The sequence below is a fragment of the Nothobranchius furzeri genome, chromosome 9 (genome assembly GCF_043380555.1).
Source record: "Nothobranchius furzeri strain GRZ-AD chromosome 9, NfurGRZ-RIMD1, whole genome shotgun sequence".
Taxonomy (NCBI): Eukaryota; Metazoa; Chordata; class Actinopteri; order Cyprinodontiformes; family Nothobranchiidae; genus Nothobranchius; species Nothobranchius furzeri.
The window spans coordinates 4,451,922-4,473,255 of record NC_091749.1 but is presented as its reverse complement, the minus strand read 5'-3'; the positions used below and the strand labels follow the sequence as shown (position 1 = coordinate 4,473,255).

Sequence of the window (21,334 nt, the reverse complement as noted above, 5' to 3'; positions counted from 1 at the left end):
GGAGGCTCAGTAAACACACACGTATGCAAATACACTTAATGGCCTACATGGCAGCTTAGTATTCTGACATATTATATTTTGCTTTGCTGATGTTTCTAATTATTTGACTTTTGACTGTTTTCTTTTCCTGTTTATGCTGTTATGTTGTGTGCTCAAACAAGATTATTAATTCAAATTTGAAAACAAAATCAGCACATGTATGAGTATGGTAAATGGTAACCTAGAAACAAAGATAGAACAAAAATTAGGAGTCAAGAGTTGTTCAGTAGAAAGAGTAAAACTATGGAATAACTTCAGGGCATGCACCACAGGTAAGTCTTTAAATAAATGAAAATCAAGACATGTAATTTCTATGACTTGGGAGTGTTTTTATTCATATTGATGAATGAATAAAAACACTTTTAAGTGTATATAAAACATGACATTTTGATTCACTTTTCTGAAATACGCTGGATTTGCTGCCGAGTCTTGTCGGTGTTTAGCCTGCATTCATCTTTCTAATAAACATCTGACTCACACTCCTGTCCTTTAGTGTCCCACAGGGGCAGCAATTGTTTCATGTTGGGCTCGACACAAAAACACTTGTGAAAACAGCTTAACAATGATCTACGGCAAAAACAGGATACAAAAACGAATTCAACCTTCCACTTAGCACCACAATCATCGGTAGTCGTGTTTCTTTCAATAAAGTATTCCTACTTTCCCATACTTGGCACAGTCAGATCAAAATAACAGATCTAGCAAAGATAACTTCCCTTTTTGTCTTCAAAGGCGGTTCTCCACCCGTCCCTCTGAAACATTCCCTAAAACAGCTCAAATCTAAAGTTACTGCTAGAGCTGAGAAGCTAAAGCTAACGCTGGTGACTCAAAAGCTAAAAAACATAAATATGAGCTGCTGCAGGAGCGGGAGGCAGAGCTTTAGGCACTGATAAAGGTGAGCTAGAACCTTCCTCTACCCGACTCAGTCAGATCAGAAACACCAAGTGATCCGTAGCGACGAGAAAGCTGCCTGATGATCCAGATGTTTACAGGTGGGACCAGAAACAGCTTTAGGAGGCCGATGTGTGGTTCTGCTCTAACCAGGGTCAAAACCTCCTAAAGTGAAATGATGTGAACATTAACGGATGAACGTCAGAGCACTCTACCAGGAAAGGCGGCCGGCCCACCTCCCGGTACCTCTGGTTCTAGGACACAGTTTTAACCCAAAAGCGGGCTGGACCGGGTCACTCTGCTGTCTGCAGGCTGGGCTGTGGCTCCTTGTTGAGGATGATGCTGATGATGTCTCCTTCGTGCTCCTTCATGTGCTCCATCAGTCGCTCCTTACTGGTGGACTCGAAGCCACAGATGCAGCAGCAGAACAGCAGAACACAGTATTCCATACCGGGACCCGGGCCTGGGGCCTGGCCGGAGCGCTGCTGGTTCTGGGGTTGTGTGGGGTCCCTTTGGGATTCAGCCGGCCCCTGTGGAGAGTCTGTGGGGGGGTTCGGGGTGCTGTCGACACACCCACCAGCCTTTACTGCTGATGTGGGCGTTGGGAGGGGCTCCGCCTGGGTTTTTGCTGCTTTGTCTTTGGAGCGCTGGGCCGACACCGGACACTCCACTACCGACTCCAGAACCGCAGAAAGCTTCAGAGGAGCTCTGGGAGGACAGGCAGTAGAGTTTAGTGGCTCATTAAGTACAAACGACACCACATGAAACATGTTCTAACGTTGATCTAAACAGCAACAGAACCAGGCTGAAGGTCCTGCTGCTGGATCCCGTATTTATCCACAACACTGCCATTTAGATAGCTTTTTAAATACATAGAATAAACACCACTTAACGGGAAAGAGACCCACCGACTGTCCTCCAGATGAACCTAATCGGTTGGGTAGATTACAGGCTTGTCTTGAGGACATAAAAAATTGGATGACTCTTAACTTCTTGCTTTTAAATCAAGACAAGACGGAAGTTCTCATCTTTGGACCAGAAATCCAGAAAAGGGAAATTGCTTAGCCAATCGCCTGACCTGAATGGCATTACATTAATCTCCGAGAACAAAGTAAGGAACCTTGGCGTTATCTTTGACCAGGACATGTCATTCAAATCCCAGGTTTCACAAGTTTGTAGGATTTCCTTTTTCCACCTTCGGAATGTTGCTAAGATTAGAAGCATACTTTCCAGGAGTGATGCTGAAAAACTAGTTCATGCATTTATTACATCAAGTCTGGATTACTGTAATTCATTACTCTCAGGAAGTCCACAGAATGTAGTTAAAAGTCTTCAGCTTGTCCAAAATGCTGCAGCTAGAGTTCTGATGAGAATTAAAAAGAGAGTTCATATTTCTCCTGTCTTGGCTTCCCTACATTGGCTACCTGTTAAATTCAGAATAGATTTTAAGATCCTTCTTCTCACATATAAAGCTCTTAATAATCAAGCTCCATCATACATCAGTGATCTGATTGTTCCATATGTTCCTAACTGAGCACTTCGTTCTCAGACTGCAGGTCTACTGGTGGTTCCCAGAATATCTAAAATTAGGATGAGAGGCAGATCTTTTAGTTATCAGGCTCCTCTCCTGTGGAACCAGCTCCCAGCTTTAGTCCGTGAGGCAGACACTTTGTCTACTTTTAAGAATAGGCTTAAAACATTTTTATTTGATAGGGCCTATAGTTCAAATCTGATGTTAGCCTAAATCTGGACAAGTGGGGGAGTAGAGGGAGGTGGAGTGTACAGTCGGTAAAGACGGCTCTCCCTTGCCCTGACTCCAACATGCCTCCATCTAAATAGGATAGATTATCCAGAGTTATCTCTGTAGTTATGCTGCTATAGGCTTAGACTGCTGGAGGATACACTGACCACTTTTCACACTCTACTACTTTCTTCTACAATCTGCTCTTTAACTGTACTATTTTCTGCAATTTCAGCTGTTAACTTTATTTTCTCTGTAAGTGTTTTTCTCCCCAGAAGAAGCTACAATGATGTTCTGCTGAGCTGTGGTGGCCTCATGGAGGGGGCCATCGACTAGCACACTGCTGCTAACCACTAATACATTCTCCCTCTCATGATAATAACTTTTTGTTTTCATTTACTTTTGATGTGCTAATGCTAGTTTATCCGTTTAATTATAGATCCACTAGGATAAATACAACAAAGTTTATCTTTCACCAAATAGAATATTTACTAAGACATCACAATATAACTATAGACACATTACTTGTGTGTGTGTGTGTGTGTGCGCGTGTGTGTGTGTGTCTCTCTGTGTGTGTGTGTTTGTGTGTGTGTGCCTGCTCTGTCTTCTCGATCCCCAGTGAGTCGTGGAGGATGGCTGCTTATACTGAGCCAGGATTCTCTGGAGGTTTCTTCCTGTTAAAAGGGAGTTTTCCTCTCCACTGTCGCTGCATGCTTGCTTAGTATGAGGATTGCTGTATAGTCACTGACACTAGTCAGTGACTTGATGCAATTTGCTGGGTTCCTTATATAGGAAACATTATTTCTGATTGGCTTAATGAACTATGAATTGGAATGTTTATTATGTGAAGTGCCTTGAGACGACTCTTGTCATGATTTGGCGCTTTATAAATAAACTTGAATTGAATTTTAGACCAACTGACAAAAAGGTCAAATTTGCTTTAAGTGTTATTCTCACCAGGGTGCGTTTCATAGATATTACATTTTATTCTGTGAAATTATGTATTTGAATTTTTTAACTCAAACACATCAGCAAACACTTCACCTGTACAAACTCAAGAGGAAATGAGGTGACCTGGTGACCCAAGCAAATCTAATCGTCACTCGATCGCGTCAATTGGCTTTTAGCCAATCAAATAATGCTTCTCTCATCACGTGACACCAGAGAGGCCTACAGAGTGTTGCAATTGCATCAACTCACCGGAAAAATTAATTCCAAACCAGCAGAAAGACTGGAACATTCCATCTGTGGGACTGGCGAGGGTTTCACCCGATCGAGGAGATGAAAGAACAACAAAAGTGCTGTCATAGCCTGTTTACTCTCCACTAACACACCAACCAGCAAACTGGTGTCACGTGATCAGAAAAGCACAACTTGGCTGGTTGAAAGCCACTTAGTTTAGTGAACAAACACTAGTTTATATGAACAGACACAGCAACATAGCTTTAGGTTTCTTTATGACTCTTCCAGGACCTGCACCCCACAGCAGATACGAGTCGGTGCCGTCTCAAACCTCCCGGTCCTCAACGGCCATGTTCTTACCGGCTGCTCTGGGAGATGGCCTCGTTGATAGCCTTGTTAACCTGCTCGTAGTTGTAGTTCTGGTCTCCGGCGTGCTTCCACATGTGGGATTTCAGCGATGGGGGGTGGCTGCACACGTAGCCACACAGGGAGCACCTGGCGGGGAAGAGAGGGAATATGAGGCGGGATGAGCGTCAGAAGGAAAGCGGATCAAGTTGACTTAATATGTGTCCTGAAGTTTCCTAATCCGGCTCCGGCGTTCCACAGCGAGGAATCACATGTCACATGTAGACCCAGAGCTGAGGAGACAAAGGCACTGATGGGATTCAGAGCCAACATTTACTGTAAATCCCTCATTTGTCAGGGAGCAAAGACCTATGGGTAATTAATGAACTTCTGTCAGCTTATTTTAAAGGAATGAAAATGACTGAAGGTGTTGCTTCTGCAGGACACCAGACTTGTTGTCACTTAAATGGGTCAAATCAGTAAAAAGGTTTTAAAATGAAAGATGACCTGAATACAGGTCCTTCTCAAAAAATTTGCATACTGTGATAAAGTTCATTATTTTCTGTAATGAACTGATAAACATTAGACTTTCATATATATTAGATTAATTACACACAACTGAAGTAGTTCAAGCCTTTTATTGTTTCTAATATTGATGATTCTGGCGTACAGCTCATGAAAACCCAAAACTCCTATCTAAAAAAATTAGCATATTTCATCCGACCAATAAAAGAAAAGTGTTTTTAATACAAAAAAGTCAACCTTCACATAATTATGTTCAGTTATGCACTCAATACTTGGTCGGGAATCCTTTTGCAAAAATAACTGCTTCAATGGGGCGTGGCATGGAGGCAATCAGCCTGTGGCACTGCTGAGGTGTTCTGGAGGCCCAGGATGCTTCGATAGCGGCCTTAAGCTCATCCAGAGTGTTGGGTCTTGCGTCTCTCAACTTTCTCTTCACAACATCCCACAGGTTCTCTACGGGGTTCAGGTCAGGAGAGTTGGCAGGCCAGTTGAGCACAGTAATACCATGGTCACTAAACCATTTACCAGTGGTTTTGGCACTGTGAGCAGGTGCCAGGTCGTGCTGAAAAATGAAATCTTCATCTCCATAAAGCTTTTCAGCAGATGGAAACATTAAGTGCTCCAAAATCTCCTGATAGCTAGCTGCATTGACCCTAGGGCTGGGCGATATGGCAAAAATAGAATATCACGATTTTTCCAATATTTTATCACGATTTCTATTTTATCACGATTTTTTATCCATGAATAGCATAACTTCAATTGCGTATTAAAGAAGAGAAACATTGAATAAACAAACATTTATTCATATTAGGGATAATCAGCACAGTGCTAACACACTTATATTTTAAACTCACACCAGAGATGATAAAAGCCCCGAGAGAAACAATTACAAAAATCAGTTTTTCTCGTTTTTCAAGTAACTTAACATAAATTAAAATCGTAAACATATTTAAAGTGCAAACATGTCAATTGCAAACGTATTGTGCAAACATTAACTTGTTCAAAATGCTATGTAGCTCCCAGTTGCTCATGTAGTGGATAGTTAAGCTCAAATACGGCTCTGATGTGCGGCTGGACCAGAGATCGCTTGTGGTAGCAAAAAACTGCGCATTCTGAATATTTTCTGCAACTCTGACTTTGCATTCAGCGTACAGGCGTGGAATGGCGGTGCTCGAAAAATACTTGCGGCTGGAAAACTCGTAGCGCGGATCCAATGTTTTTATCACGTTCTTAAATCCCGCTCCTACTGTTCGCACGGGACACAAATCTTTAACCAAGTGGTACGTCACTGCATCTGTCACGCTGTTCCATCGTCTGCTGTCTCTGTCGTAGGGAGTGAGTTTTGTGAGTGTTTCTGTTAGCGTTTGCTGCCTGGAAGAAGCACTAGCCGCTGCAGCCGCAGGCTTTTTAGCTTTAGCTACCAGCTGGCTCTCATTGTATTGTTTGGGATGCCTTCTTTTCAAGTGATTAAACAAGTTTGTGGTGTTGCCATCACTTGCCTTGACGCTCTCCTTGTAAATGACGTTTCGCTGCTCTTTGTCATCTGGTGAAAAACCAAACCAGTTCCATATAACGGACGAGGCGTTTCTCTTCGGAACGAAAACCTTGTTGTCACTCTAAGCCGCGGCCGAAGCTGTGTTTGTTCACACACAGGTGAAAACAAGTGGGGCTCTAATATATTACTATGACTCACTCTGATTGGTTAAGGATCAAACAAAGGCGTGTCATTCGCCTGAGGTAAGTTCCATTTTCATTCAGAGGAAGAAATTCAACAGCAGAGCTGTGAATCGTGATAAAAAGGTCTCTCAAAAATGACAGACCGTCAGATGTGTAGATCGTAAAACGGTCTGAAATCGTCATATCGCCCAGCCCTAATTGACCCTGCCCTTGATAAAACACAGTGGACCAACACCAGCAGCTGACATGGCACCCCAGACCATCACTGACTGTGGGTACTTGACACTGGACTTCGGGCATTTTGGCATTTCCCTCTGCCCAGTCTCCCTCCAGACTCTGGCACCTTGATTACCGAATGACGTGCAAAATTTGATTTCATCTGAAAGAAGTACTTTGGACCACTGAGCAACAGTCCAGTGCTGCTTCTCTGTAGCCCAGGTCAGGTGCTTCTGCCGCTGTTTCTGGTTCACAAGTGGCTAGACCTGGGGAATGCAACACCTGTAGCCCATTTCCTGCACACTCCTGTGCACGGTGGCTCTGGATGTTTCTACTCCAGACTCGGTCCACTGCTTCCGCAGGTCCCCCAAGGTCTGGAATCGGTCCTTCTCCACAATCTTCCTCAGGGTCCGGTCACCTCTTCTCGTTGTGCAGCGCTTTCTGCCACACTTTTTCCTTCCCACAGCACTCTGGGAACAGCCAATTTGTTCAGAAATTTCTTTCTGTGTCTTACCCTCTTGCTTGAGGATGTCAATGATGGCCTTCTGGACAGCAGTCAGGTCGGCAGTCTTTCCCATGATTTCGGTTTTGAGTAATGAACCAGGCTGGGAGTTTTTCAAAGCCTCAGCAATCTTTTCAGGTGTTTAGAGTTAATTAGTTGATTCAGATCAGGGATTCCCTAAGTGTGGTGCGCGAGCTGCCGTTAGGGGGTGCGCAAGGTGAAAAGTGTAATGGCTGCGGAGCTCAGAGAAGTCTGTCATATGTCACCATTAGCGTAGCCAGAAACTCATTTGTGGGTGGGCCGAAGAAAATGTAAGTGGGCACAATAAATGTAATTGAAAACAAGTATATTTTGCGCGCACGTGTCCTCCGCATGTGCCCTAGCTTAGAGGGCTGCATCGGGATTGGGACCCAACACAAATCTTGCGGGGACTGGTGGTGTGAACATTGCTGCGGGCGGGAATGGTCGGCTAAAGCCGGGCGTACACTGTGCGACTTTTTCACTTTTTTGAGCCGATTTTCCACTCGTGCGAGAATCCACGACATCGGGGCGAGTTTTGCGCCGAGCGGTCGTGTAGTGTACAGGGGGTTACGAGAGGCGATTAACACCACGTGACCAGCTACCAATCAGCAATCGTGAGCTTGCACAGACTTCTGGCGTGTTTAATATTTCGCTCGTCCCTCGTGAGGGTATAGCACTGTTGAAGCGGCGCTGCGAGCAGCTGCGACCCAAAATGTATCAGAACCGCTCACGGCGCATGCGCAATCCTGCATCAACACCGCTCCCCGCTATTTCCCTAATAACACACGCTGTTCGTTTTAATTTCTACACGTTTCTTTACTCACAAAGATTGTCAAGAGAGCGTGTTTGTCGTGTTCATGTGAAATTAAACTGATCACAAAACACAGATTTACTTTCTTTATTTCGTTTTCCTCATCCAACCCCCATAAATCCCTGTGTGTCCTCCTGCAGCACTCCCGAAGGACAACAGGCAAAACAAGACAAAAAAGTCTGACGTGTTGAGTACAAACTGCTATTTTTAGCATATTTTTAGGGCCGACGTGTTGCTACCAGACCTACAGTGTGAGCAGTCAGGTCGCATCCAAGAACTGGGTCGTGCAGTGTGAGCACATGACTCGTGAGATCTGCTCTGCGAGGAAGTCGTACAGTTTGAGCTGAAGCCGAGTGCTACGAGTGAAAAAGTCGCACAGTGTACGCCCGGCTTAAAAGAAACAGTGCGGGATCGGGATGAGTATTAAGGAGTCGGCAACTGATGTTGAAAAGAAGCTGAAACAAGGTCTTGATGACACAAAAACCAAAGCAAGGCAAGTCAGACATTTGGAGGAGTTTCTCTGTGTTAATATTTCTCATTCAGGTCTCTCTTAGAAAAGCGTAGAGCCCTGCACTGAAGCCCTAGGCCCTCAGGCTGGGCCGACCCGACGGCCCTCGGGCCGGGCTTCGGGCCAACGACTGTGTAATTACCTCGGACACGGGCCGGGCGCCTTTATTTTTAATCGAATTCATAAAAAAAAATTTAAACACTTAAACCAGGGGTCGGCAACCTGTTCCCATCAAAGAGCCATTATTACCCGTTTCCCACAGTAAAGAAAATACTGCAGCAGCCGCGGCGTTGTGGGCGGGGCCTACCCTCAGACAGCAGAGCGCTGCTCACAACAGGTGACAGCAGCCAGCACCGGTCGCTCGTGTACGTCAAAGTTATCTTTCATAAGACGATAATCAATAAAATGATTTATATAAAGTGGATCCAGAAGTTGTTACCCGTCTCTGCCGACAATATTTAGATATTTTTCACCCTGTTGGTGGTTTTACTGAGCAGGTGCCACTTTTGTCATACGTTTCTTTTTAAAACATGTTTAGACTGTTCAGAATACAAATCCAGGCTCTGTCACGTTTGATTGTTGTAATTAAACTTTGTAGGTGGGGAAGGTCAGAAAAGGATCCGATCAGTTTGTTTTTCCCTCATTTACAGTGACGGAGATAACGGCGCAGTGCGCCTGGCTCTGTTGTTAATCAAGTTAAATTATATCTCTTTGCAACAATTTTCACAAGAAAACAGAACAGTTAAAAGCAGGGCTTGTGTTGACCGGATAGTTCCCGTATTTGACCGTTTTTTTTGACGGAGAAAGAATAGAAAGAATTACCCCGACGCATGCAGACGAACTGACATTTTATTTGTTACGCACATCGCAGATGTAGCTAAATCACCCAAGAAAAGATTCCCATCTGAACATCTGAGCTGGACACTGCTCAGCGCAGCTCACTGTCAGCGCGTGCATAAGGTCCACAGCGAGCTGAAGATGTGGAGAGGGGCTTGGAGCGCGACGCAGAACCAGAGCGCATGCAGGAAGATTCCTCCGACTGAATTCAGTCGGAGGAATCTTCCCGCTGATCTGAATCTGATGCGGCTCTCTGTGCTTGTAAAATAATGAATGGATATTGAAAAAAAAAAGCTTTATATTTTACTGAATTAATTTTATATCTGTAAGTCAATTCTAAATGTAAATATTGTCTGGGTAAACCTGAACAGGCCCAACCCGGTCTTACTGTGAGACCGGGTTGACGCGTCACGCTTGTGCGTAATCATATGCGCTTTCTGAGCTGAAGAGGATGTGAGATTAGGCTTGCAGTCGGCTGTGGATATGTTTTTTCACGGAGTCGTGTAATTTGGGCAGCTCTGCGTCAGTCATGTAGCGGCGGCTTGGGGCATCATATCTTGGCTCCAGAACATGGAGGAGACGCAGGAATCCCACATTTTTTACCTCCGAGAGTGGCTGGTCACTCAGTGCAATGTACTCCATAATAGCTTGTGTTATTTTCACAGCACGTGGATTGTCTTTGGACATTTTCTCTCGTCTTGCAAGAGTTTGCTGCAGCGTGGGTTGTGTTGGTTTAGAAGCATCCGTAAACTCTTTGTACTCGTTGTCGTGTTTGGATTTTAGGTGCTTTGTGTTAAATGCGCTACCTTTTGCACCACCTCCAGACAATTTCGCCGAGCACAATTTGCAGTCCGCCTTTGTTTTGCTGTCTTCATCCACTTTGAAATAGTTCCACACTGCTGACATGTTTCATCCCGTCTCACCTCACCTTCTCCCTGCTCTGAGCTGCAGCTGGGACCCTGGGGGCGTGCACTCGGCACCTGTGATTAACCCCTTACACGCTGTTGAAACATAGACATTTCTCAGACCGTGGTATCGGTCCCTGGCATCGAGGGACTTTTAACGAGTTACTTTAGAAAATGTGGTATCAAGGCCAATACCCGATACCGGTATCGGTGCATCCCTAGTTTCAAGAGTTACTCAAAATCAAATAACTGTCTTTGGAGCAAAGTGATTGGAAGATCCCAAAAAGAAACATCCAGAAGAACACCTGAAGTGACTTTTCTTCTCCATGGTGCACCCCCTTAGGCTGGCTTCGATGAACAGACCCAACACTGGACTTATTAGCCAACTTTTAATAATAATAATAATACATTTTATTCAACAGAACTTTTCAGGACACCCAAGGACATTTTGCAACAATGGCGAAAAATAATACAACAAGATAAACAGTACAGGAATAGGTAAAAACACTAGGATGCAAAAATTTAAAACAATGTATTAAAAACGATGCAGTAAAGGCCTGTGTGAAGAGATGGGTTTTGAGTTTTGATTTAAAAGTGTGAGAGAGTGAGCGGTGCGTAGATCGGGGGAAGAGAATTCCAGAGGTGGGGAATGGATCAAATAATTGAAAAGCCAAGTCTCTTATCTGATTTGTTCCTGCAGCCCACGAGTGGCCTGAGTTTAGAGCTCTGACTGTTGCTCCTGAACCCAAATGGAAGTGTTGGAATCAACTCTAGCCATGTTTCCTGCTGAGCTGATGAAGCAAGAAGCCACAGCTGTTCATCTGGTGCTACACAATCCAACAACTGTTCACCGTATATCTGATCCAGGGAACGCAGGAGAGCTTCTACAGGTGGGTTTTACTTTTGGGAAGAGGTGATTTAGTCACACCTCAGTGTTTTTAGACAGGATGGAAACAGCGTTTCAAATAACAAGGCAACAAAAACGAGTTTAGAGATCTGTGTCTTCTTTAGAGAGCAGAATCAGAATTAAACCAGCTTCCATCACCCACCAGTCCATATCTCACAGTCAGAAGGTTTTTGACTCATGAGTTGTGACCCATCTCCTTTGACTCCCACCAGCTGTGCGTGTCAGCAGCCTCTCACCTGTACTGCTCCAGCAGCTGCACAGCCTGGTGCTCCTGGGGATGCCTCCTCATGTGGCTCTTTAAGCTGTTCATGTTGGTGGTGGCAAAGTCACAGCTACAGCACCTGGCAGACGGGCAGAGGAGGAAAATAAATCAGGAACAAAAACATGACGACTGCTTTAACAAGCTGCTCTTTGAGGTCAGCGTGTCTTCTTCACACTTGTAGCCTGAAGGGAGATGAGAGGGATTTAGAGCAGAAAACAAAGAGGAAACTGCCACTCTAGGAAAAGAAGAATAAACCACATGGAGCTCTACTGTACAGCACTCTGGACGTTCCGGTTGAAGGACGAGGGAATCTTTTGTTATTGCTTAGAGGCAAAAACTGTCCAAGGTCTGGAGCCAGAGGCCAAGTGAACATCATTAAACAAGGAAAATTAGAACTTTACAGTCCTAAAACACAGTTTCTGCAGAAAACAGCTGATTATTCAGTTTCTTCTGACTCAACAAGGTAAGATGTATTAAACCAAGCACATGTCACTGGTTTCTCTGTTTTTGTTTATTTTTGGGTTGAGACTGTATTGTTGCGTGATGAATTATCCATGTCTGACCTGAAAGGTCCTGCTCTGTTTTGCTCTGCTCAAAGAAACCTAATCTGCATGAGATATTGCTCAAGGTCTCATGCATCTGCTTCTAAACTGTTTCTTCCTTTCCAGCTCAAGAGAAGAATGAAGACAAAGAACTCTTTCTTTTAATAAATCAGAAGAATTCTATTTTTAATAAGCTAATCAAACAAAGTGTTAGTCAATAATAAAACGTGAACCAATCTGTGAAATGACAATGTTTATGATCAGTAGTATTATAATAAGTAATATACTTTAAATGTTTCCACTAGAGACTGATCACACGTAATGCTAAGAATCACATGACACATTTCTTTTTGCTGATCCAATCAGAGCCTTCAAGATCTGATGTGGGGCGTGGTTTTGTTGGTGCTCGGTAAATCCCCTCTTGTTGTCCTTTTCTGATTCGACCGTAAATCAAAACATCCAAATTATAAAACTATGCCCACATCACCTTAACTTCAGTTCAAAGCGTTCTAGAGAAGTTGTCGGAGTGGCCAATCCCCAACTCTCCTCTTCAGTCGAAAGAACCAACGACAAGCTGGATAAAATCTGTTGCATGTTCCACCTGCTGCAACGGTTCCTTTCAGAATAAAAGCTGAACCATCACGACCCCCTTTTTGGGTCTTGCATGATGCCAATAAACCTGTCGTGACCTGGAAGTATCTCAAGACTGGTCTGGTCGGCAACCGCTGCTTTTTCTACCGGCTTCGGTTCCAGAGAAGGTCAAGCTGGACCTCGACATTCCTGATCTAACGGGGACTTCTGCCAAGGGTACGTAGACCGGCAGAATGGCGTCTCAATGTGTGTTATAAATCTCCGAACCAAAGCTTAGAGTGAAACATCTTCACTCCCATCAGAACTGATCGTTTCTCTGGATCTGCTGGTTCTGAACATTTCACACATACACCATCCTCAGTCTTACTTCACCTTAGTTACACCATACATTTAGAGTTTAAAGTTAGTCTAGTTTTAATTTGTTTAGTAATAAATCTTTAAACTTTTGAAACTTGACTCTCTCTTTTCTTGAAGTTAATATGAAGTGTTGCTCAATCCCTGCAATAAAAAGATCTAATCTTCTGATTAAATTTACTTAAAGATCCATTAAGGTGATATTTCACATTTTATGGTTTCTAATTAAATGTAGGAACATCTTCTCTAAAGTATAAAGAGGGCTAGAAAAAGTCCAAAAGCAGAGTTATATAAACACTTCGGGGTTTACAGGTGGGGTACGTAGTACAAAAATCTGACCCTGTTCTATGACATAAAGAAGCTTTCATCATTTATAAGTCCCTCCCCTGGGCTCTACAGCAAAACAAATCATTATGGAAGTCTAGAGCGTTGACAAATACAATCGTGTATCCACACCTGGGAGCTGAAGAATGCCCCTAGCATAGCACACCGACCTAGCTTGAACGCTAACTTGACCTGCACCGAGCTAAAGACAAAATTAACTTGTTTTTTTCAACACACCTGCAGTGGTGTTGTGAGTAGATCTCTATGGTGAAAAGGCTCTGGTGCTCCTGTTTCAGGAACTAGAAGTGAGCCAGAGGAGAGTTGAGCTGAAGACGGCAGGATGTGGAGTCTTATTTCCTGATATTCATAATCTCACTCCTGATTGGCCAACAACAACGTGACTCTACCACAGACTTAGTTTGCTCTGCAACACTGATGTTTTATCTTCACCAACAAAAGCCTGCAGGAGTTCTGCTGTGTGGTGGAGTTGCTAATGTTAACGGTTAGCTTCTACTAGCTGAGATATGCTCTGATCTCTTCTCGCGAGCCAATATGTTTGAGTCTATGACTGCTAATTTGACATTATGACATGCAATTGTCAGGCTTTTCTAATTCGAGGGTTTCCCCGTCTATTTTCTATCGACGTTTTCACATTTAGCCTGTGTGTGAAACTCTCAGTGAACTTGACCTTTAATGTCAGTCTGTAAACTTCAAGCTAACTGAACAAACTGTGGAAGAAATGTTTTACATAATGTCATATTTTTTATATAATTTTAATTGTGCTACTAACTTTGCTGCCTTTTGACCAGGACACCCTTGAAAGAGGTTTTTAATCTCGATGGGACTTTCTCGGTTAAATAAAGATAAAGAAAAGAAAGAAGAGAGTGGAAGGAAAGGCGACTTATTTGTGTGTATTGGAGCTATTTGATGAACTTTATGCTACATCAGACTATTGTGTTAGCCTGAAGGTGTGCTAGCATGGTGAGAATCATGTTTGTTTTAGATGTTTCCCTTGCTTGAACACAGCAGATTTAATTAAAATAAGTGATTAGCAGCTCCTGCAGAACCCGATCACGGCTGAAGAGATAATTCAGTAGTTAGAATCTGGAGTGTCTGAGCAGGAACATATCAAAAACATTATTTGTTTCTTAGCGTTACAAGACTATTTACATGCATTCAGCTTGTTCCAGTAGGAGAGGAGGAACAGGGGTAGGAGCTACAGCCGTTAAAATCTAAAAATCTCATCCTCCTCTTCTTGCTGACTTAACTCTACACACCACAGCTTTAAGGAGAAAGGAGCACCAGAGCTCGGCTTAAGAGGAATCTGGTCTAACTTTGATGTGTATGCCTCGTTTAGCTTTAGAGACTAATGTAAAGGCATGGAAGCTTAGCAGTTATGTAAAAAAAAATATTAATAATGCAGGGTCCACTCCAGCCTGCAGCACAGAGGGAGATAATGGTGGTTTGAGTTAAACACTTTCTAAAGTAAAAGCATACGATTATTGGATTATGGCTGCCTTCATTCATGGCCTCCACAGCCATTGCTCCTTTGCAGAGGCCATTATTCATTGCCTGTGAGCAGCTGCAAGGTGACCAGTCCAAAAACTCTGCACCAAAACCGAATCCTAATTGACCTGGTGCTGTTTAGTGCTGAAGATCTTTGCACAGAGGAAAAAAACCCTGAAGAACAGTTAGTTTGGCTGTTGTATAAATGAATGATTCAACTAGATACCAGTAAGACATTCCAGATTAGCATGAACTAACACAGTAGTTGTGTAAAACTAGCAGACAGTGGATGAAGGAGCAAAAACATTTGTTTAAAGTTTTTGAATTTATCCAAATTTTTCACAAATTAAGCTCAGAAACAGCAACAGATGGCAGTAAGCTCTGGGTGGTGATAGAGGTCCTGTTACTTTATTTAAACTCCAATAGGCGTGTTTCTGTTGTCGGAGCTTAAGGGTCAATTCTGGGAGGGGGAAATTGACCAAAAGATGTCATGATATATTGCAACTGCGACTGACGTTAATGATCGGCTCCAAAAAGTGTCCACAGTAATAACAATAAACTTTTTATTCTGTCAAAGTAAACCATAATTTAATCCACTCAGGGGACGAGAGAAGCTGCGGGATGGAAGACGTTCCATGACCAGAAGCAGCTCAGTTTTACGGCTCTCTCTGAGACATCAAAGCCCCGTGAATTACGTTGTTTGTTGGGGTAATTGTGCCATGTTTTTCTGTGCTGGGAGTTTAGTAACTGCAGTTTTAAAGCAGTGTGATTGGTGCTTCACAAGCAACTCATCTCATGTTACTACAGACGGTTGTTTTTGTAACGTCCTTTCAACACCTGGTGAAAAAGGGGACACGGGACTGTCCTTTAAATCGGCCAGCCTTCATCCCATCAGCCTCTGCAGCTCTGAACACGTGATAACGTATTGTCAACAATGATGTTCTTTCCTCAAGGTCCAAGCTTCCCGTATCGGCCTACAGGATTCTTCATGCCTCTGAATAAGGAAAACTCGCAGCTTGGATTAGTTACTAAATCAAAGAATGATTTCTTAAATTAAATATGAACTTTTGAAACTTATAAGTTAAATGTTCATTAAATAAACATTTGTTTATTGCTATTTATAATAATTACAGTATAATTAAATGTTTTTATTAATCTGTGCAATGATTGAAGTTTGAAATGAATGTTATGTTATGATTACAGTGATTGACATATGTTTCAGCATGTTAATATGACGAGGTCATCACCAGTTGCACTCACACAAGGACAAAGTAAGGTTAAGTTAACTCATGACACATAGATAGTCCTTAACCCCAGATCAGAGCCTCCGTATCAAGGAAGGCGTGTTTCTGAGGTTGTCTTGGTAACCATTCCTCAACATGTCAACCTCTGGTTGGCTACACAAATCATAACAAGAGAACATTAAAACTGGATCACTCTGATGATTCATCAGTTCTTGAGAAAGCTTCAGACCGGACATCTGAAGCAAAAAGCCTCTTTAACAATCAAAGCTTTTGACACGTCGTCAAAATCTTTTTGCACCTGCGAAGCTGATACCGCAACAGTTCCTGCAGAACAAGGTGATATTGTTTAGACTCCTTAAGAGTCCGCCAGACGCGCGGTTCCATCTGTCTGTTGTGGCCTGGAGACAACTCTAAGACCGGTTTAGTAGTGCAGCAGTTTCTTCTACGGACCTCGGTGCCTGGAAGTCCGAAGACTTCGATATTCCGGATCTATCACGAGGGTCTTCGAGTGGGTATGTAGACATGACAGATAGCGTCTGATGTGTTTTCGATAATAACCAACTTCATAGCTTAACGCAAACCAAATTATTTTACATGCAGAACTCAGCTCTCCTAGATACGGAAGGTCTGATAACATCGCATTCACACATACAGTGGGGCAAAAAAGTATTTAGTCAGCCACCGATTGTGCAAGTTCTCCCACTTAAAATGATGAAAGAGGTCAGTAATTTACATCATAGGTACACTTCAACTGTGAGAGACAGAATGTGAAAAAAAAATCCATGAATTCACATGGCAGGATTTTTAAAGAATTTATTTGTAAATCAGGATGGAAAATAAGTATTTGGTCACTTCAAACAAGGAAAATCTCTGGCTCTCACAGACCTGTAACGTCTTCTTTAAGAAGCTTTTCTGTCCTCCACTCGTTACCTGTATTAATGACACCTGTTTGAACTCATTATCTGTATAAAAGACACCTGTCCACAGCCTCAAACAGTCAGACTCCAAACTCCACTATGGCCAAGACCAAAGAGCTTTCGAAGGACACCAGGAAAAGAATTGTAGACCTGCACCAGACTGGGAAGAGTGAATCTACAATAGGCAAGCAGCTTGGTGTGAAAAAATCAACAGTGGAAGCAATTATCAGAAAATGGGAGACATACAAGACCACTGATAATCTCCCTCGATCTGGGGCTCCACGCAAGAGCTCATCCCGTGGGGTCAAAATGATCATGAGAACGGTGAGCAAGAATCCCAGAACCACACAGGGGGACCTGGTGAATGACCTGCAGAGAGCTGGGACCACAGTAACAAAGGTCACCATCAGTGACACACTACAACAGCAGGGAATCAAATCCTGCAGTGCCAGACGTGTTCCGCTGCTGAAGCCAGTGCATGTCCAGGCCCGTCTGAAGTTTGCCAGAGAGCACATGGATGATACAGCAGAGGATTGGGAGAATGTCATGTGGTCAGATGAAACCAAAGTAGAACTTTTTGGTATAAACTCAACTTGTCGTGTTTGGAGGAAGAAGAATACTGAGTTGCATCCCAAGAACACCATACCTACTGTGAAGCATGGGGGTGGGAGCATCATGCTTCGGGGCTGTTTTTCTGCTAAGGGGACAGGACGACTGATCCGTGTTAAGGACAGAATGAATGGGGCCATGTATCGTGAGATTCTGAGCCAAAACCTCCTTCCATCAGTGAGAGCTTTGAAGATGAAACGTGGCTGGGTCTTCCAACACGACAATGATCCCAAACACACCGCCCGGGCAGCAAAGGAGTGGCTCTGTAAGAAGCATTTGAAAGTCCTGGAGTGGCCTAGCCAGTCTCCAGACCTCAACCTCATAGAAAATCTGTGGAGGGAGTTGAAAGTCCGTGTTGCTCGGCGACAGCCCCAAAACATCACTGCTCTCGAGAAGATCTGCATGAAGGAATGGGCCAAAATACCAGCTACTGTGTGTGCAAACCTGGTAAAGACCTATAGTAATCGATTGACCTCTGTTATTGCCAACAAAAGTTATGTTACAAAGTATTGAGTTGAATTTTTGTTATTGACCAAATACTTATTTTCCACCCTGATTTACAAATAAATTCTTTAAAAATCCTGCCATGTGAATTCATGGATTTTTTTTTCACATTCTGTCTCTCACAGTTGAAGTGTACCTATGATGTAAATTACTGACCTCTGTCATCATTTTAAGTGGGAGAACTTGCACAATCAGTGGCTGACTAAATACTTTTTTGCAACACTGTAGGTTTCATACATCACATCTAGTTCCATCCATCACAGGAAAATGTTAGTTAACCTGTCATGTTTTAATTGTTGATAAAATAAATTCTTACTTTTATAAACCTGACTCTTTTCTGAATCAAAACAAAGTGTGTACAATCCCTCAATAAAACAAAGAATCCTAGAATCTTCTGATTAACACAATAAAGACCAGGCAGGTTGATATTCTATAGTCAAATAGAGTATCATAGCTTAATGGTCATAAGTAGAGGTAATATATAGGGTTGTCACGGTATGAAAATTTAATCTCACGGTTATTGTGACCAAAATTATCACGGTTTTCGGTATTATCGCGGTATTTTTTAAACGGTGTTGCATATGTTCAGAAAGCATTGATAGTCCTGTTCTACACAAACTGAAATAGTTTTGAAAAGGTTTAACAGTGTTTATTAAACCTAAAATAACACAAAGCCTTAGCAAAAGTGCAACTTTTCACAAGTAAAGGAACAAATAGCTTCTTTTTCTGGAACATGTTACAGTAGTCAGTGCAGGTTTAAATTATACAAATCCAAACATTTGAAACATAAACAATATGTAAACAAATCAAAGAAACACCACTTGTTTTCTCATATACTTGTTTTCTTCATTATCAAAATGAAAATCTAAAACTCCAGTCCACACTTGACTTGAGCACTGTACAAGTCAACCTTAAAAAAATATGTATTTAAAATAAATAGCCACTTTAAACAAATTACTAAAATAACTACTACACTATGTAATCAAATCCAAATGTTCAAGTATAAATGGCAATGAATAAGTAAACAAATCAATGACAAGGAACTAATTGTATATTTCTCTTCATCATCAACAAATAAGATGCTTCATCCAGCAACAGGGTGTCCGTGACACGGTTTAAATGCTGGCAGAGGACGCTGCGGCTGCAGTATATAGTGACTCGTTGCATTCTCCCTCAGCCAAAAGTCCTCACGTCATGCATTTAAGCTAAAATGCTAATGTTAACTTACCTTGCACTGGCTGTAGAGACGTGGGTGATGGTCACTCAGATGTGCCGTTAGATTCGAAGTGTTGCTGCCTTTTGCAGACACTTGTTTCCTGCACGTTCTGCAAACGGGATAGCCGTCTTCTATTAACTGTCCCTCAGCATTTTTCAGAAATCCAAAATATGCCCATACTTCCGATGTAGTCTTCTTTGAGGGCTGATGGATGTCCTGGGCGCTGCCGTCTCCTCCTTCGGCCATTATTTCAGCTTCAAAGTTTTGGTGCCGTTGCAAACTAAAAAGTGCGTGTGCGCACCGCGGAAACTGAAGCGACGGTGGCTGGTAAGGGTCACCGCGCCGAAACCGCGGCCACGGTAAACCCACCGAGATAATTTAGTTTTTTAAAAACTGGACGGCTATTTTTATTGTCAACTTTTTTACCGGGGTTTATCGCTATACCGGTTACCGTGACAACCCTAGTAATATATAAATTGAGCTCTTAAAGCACTCAAATTCTCAACCCCTACATTTTGAAAGGCGAGTTACAACCCATCAGTGTGATTCTCACTCATCAGTACCACTGCGCCTCTCTGAGTACCTACCCCTGATCGGGTACTCCGGAAGTTCCTGAAAATGGGGGTGGGGGTGGGGGTGTATATATAATGTCAGTCATTCATTTCTTTGTAATTATTTAGATTTTTCATGGAGAACACAAACTCAAGGTTGATGTAGGTCAGCAACATGTTCTCATACCAAACTAAACACGCTACTTGTATTTGTACTAAAGCCTTTATCACAACAATCTGTTTAAATAAAGCCCACTTCAGACAGGCCATGAAAAACGGAAATGTTCGGGACTCTGTCCTAAAGACCTTTGTGTCTGAATACAAACATCCGAATAACCTTTTCCGTAACTAAACCGGACGACGCCCCTAGTAACAAGACCGGACTTGTCATGGACAGGGTAGCTGCTCGCTGAAGTCGTTAGGTCCGTTTTAGGGGGGCTTCAGGCCCCCTAAAATAATCACAAGCCCCCCTATAATTTAGGTTTTATTTCATTTAATTTTATTTTAATTTTTATTTTAATTTTACTTTTTTTTTATTTGTTCACATCTACATGCTCAACACAATCACGACACGTGTAGTTGGTACATGAGGTTTTTTTAGTATGAAACAGAAATAATAATGAATGAATATAGAACTACACCATCGCACACAGGAAGTATCAAGAAAGGACTTCCTCCCCTTCCTTAAGCCCGCAGCTTTGTTGACAAGTCAGGGGGCGGGGCGATACAGCAAAACCTATATATCGATGAGCAAACCCTGCTCAGCGCTCATGTAAGTCACTCAACATCACATTAGGGTAAGACAGCAACAGCAGCACACCGTTAACATTTCAAGGTTATAGTTCAGACTTCAGAGAGAGGAAAATGCTACCGCACCAACATGCTAATGCTAACTCCGCTAGCATGTTTACATGCCGCAAACCATAATGAAAAGCTTTGATGTCAAGTAAAATGGTCGGAAAACTCCCCTGAAGTGACATGATTAACGAGCCAGCCAGTTCATTGAGTGACTTAGTGCCACCAACTTGAGCGTACAGTAATGAGTCTGCACAAACAGAACCTGTTCTGCGCTTGTGTGCAGCAGCTGCAGCCCTCTCTGTGGGCTCAACTCTGTCTCTGCGCATGCAAATCTCTCCCTGCTCTCTAATTGTTGCATCACTTAAATGCAACAGAAAATTCTCTCATTGCTACTGAACATTTTCTCCACTTATGTGGTTATGATATAAGGCTGTTGCTGGAATTGGGAAGTGAACTGTGCTGGGCCAAACTAGGAGAATATTAAGATTTTCTGAGGGAAAGAGAAAAACAATTGTCTACCTTTCAGAAGAGGAACTGGCAAAAAAAAAAACTACATGGAAAATATGTGGAAATGTTTGGTTTTAACCCCAAATTGAACAAGTTTACTTAGATCTTAAAAAGCAGCTCAGATGATGAAACTGCAACTATGATTCTGATAACAAGCTAACAAATTGAACTAAGATAACCGGCTAGCAGAGCTTCCGACTGACAGTTTATGTGCAGCGGCAAATCAACTCTCGTGATTAACAAGGTTATAAAAGCTCATAAAGGAAAAATCACTTTGATGTGTGGGGGAACTTTTCCAGGCC

The 21,334-nt window shown here is 42.7% G+C and overlaps 1 protein-coding gene across 1 annotated transcript in view; it reads right to left on the bottom strand.

Moving 5' to 3' along the window:
* Positions 1-347: 347 nt before the first annotated feature.
* The window catches only part of znf507 (zinc finger protein 507), a 39,226-nt gene continuing 18,239 nt past the window's right edge, over positions 348-21,334 (bottom strand). Inside the window, exons 5-7 of the mRNA XM_015953866.3 lie at positions 11,344-11,448; positions 4,214-4,348; positions 348-1,638 (exon numbers count right to left, since the gene is read on the bottom strand). Coding sequence (XP_015809352.1) covers positions 1,224-1,638; positions 4,214-4,348; positions 11,344-11,448 — 655 coding nt within the window. The 3' untranslated portion in view covers positions 348-1,223. The remainder of the gene's footprint in view (positions 1,639-4,213; positions 4,349-11,343; positions 11,449-21,334) is intronic.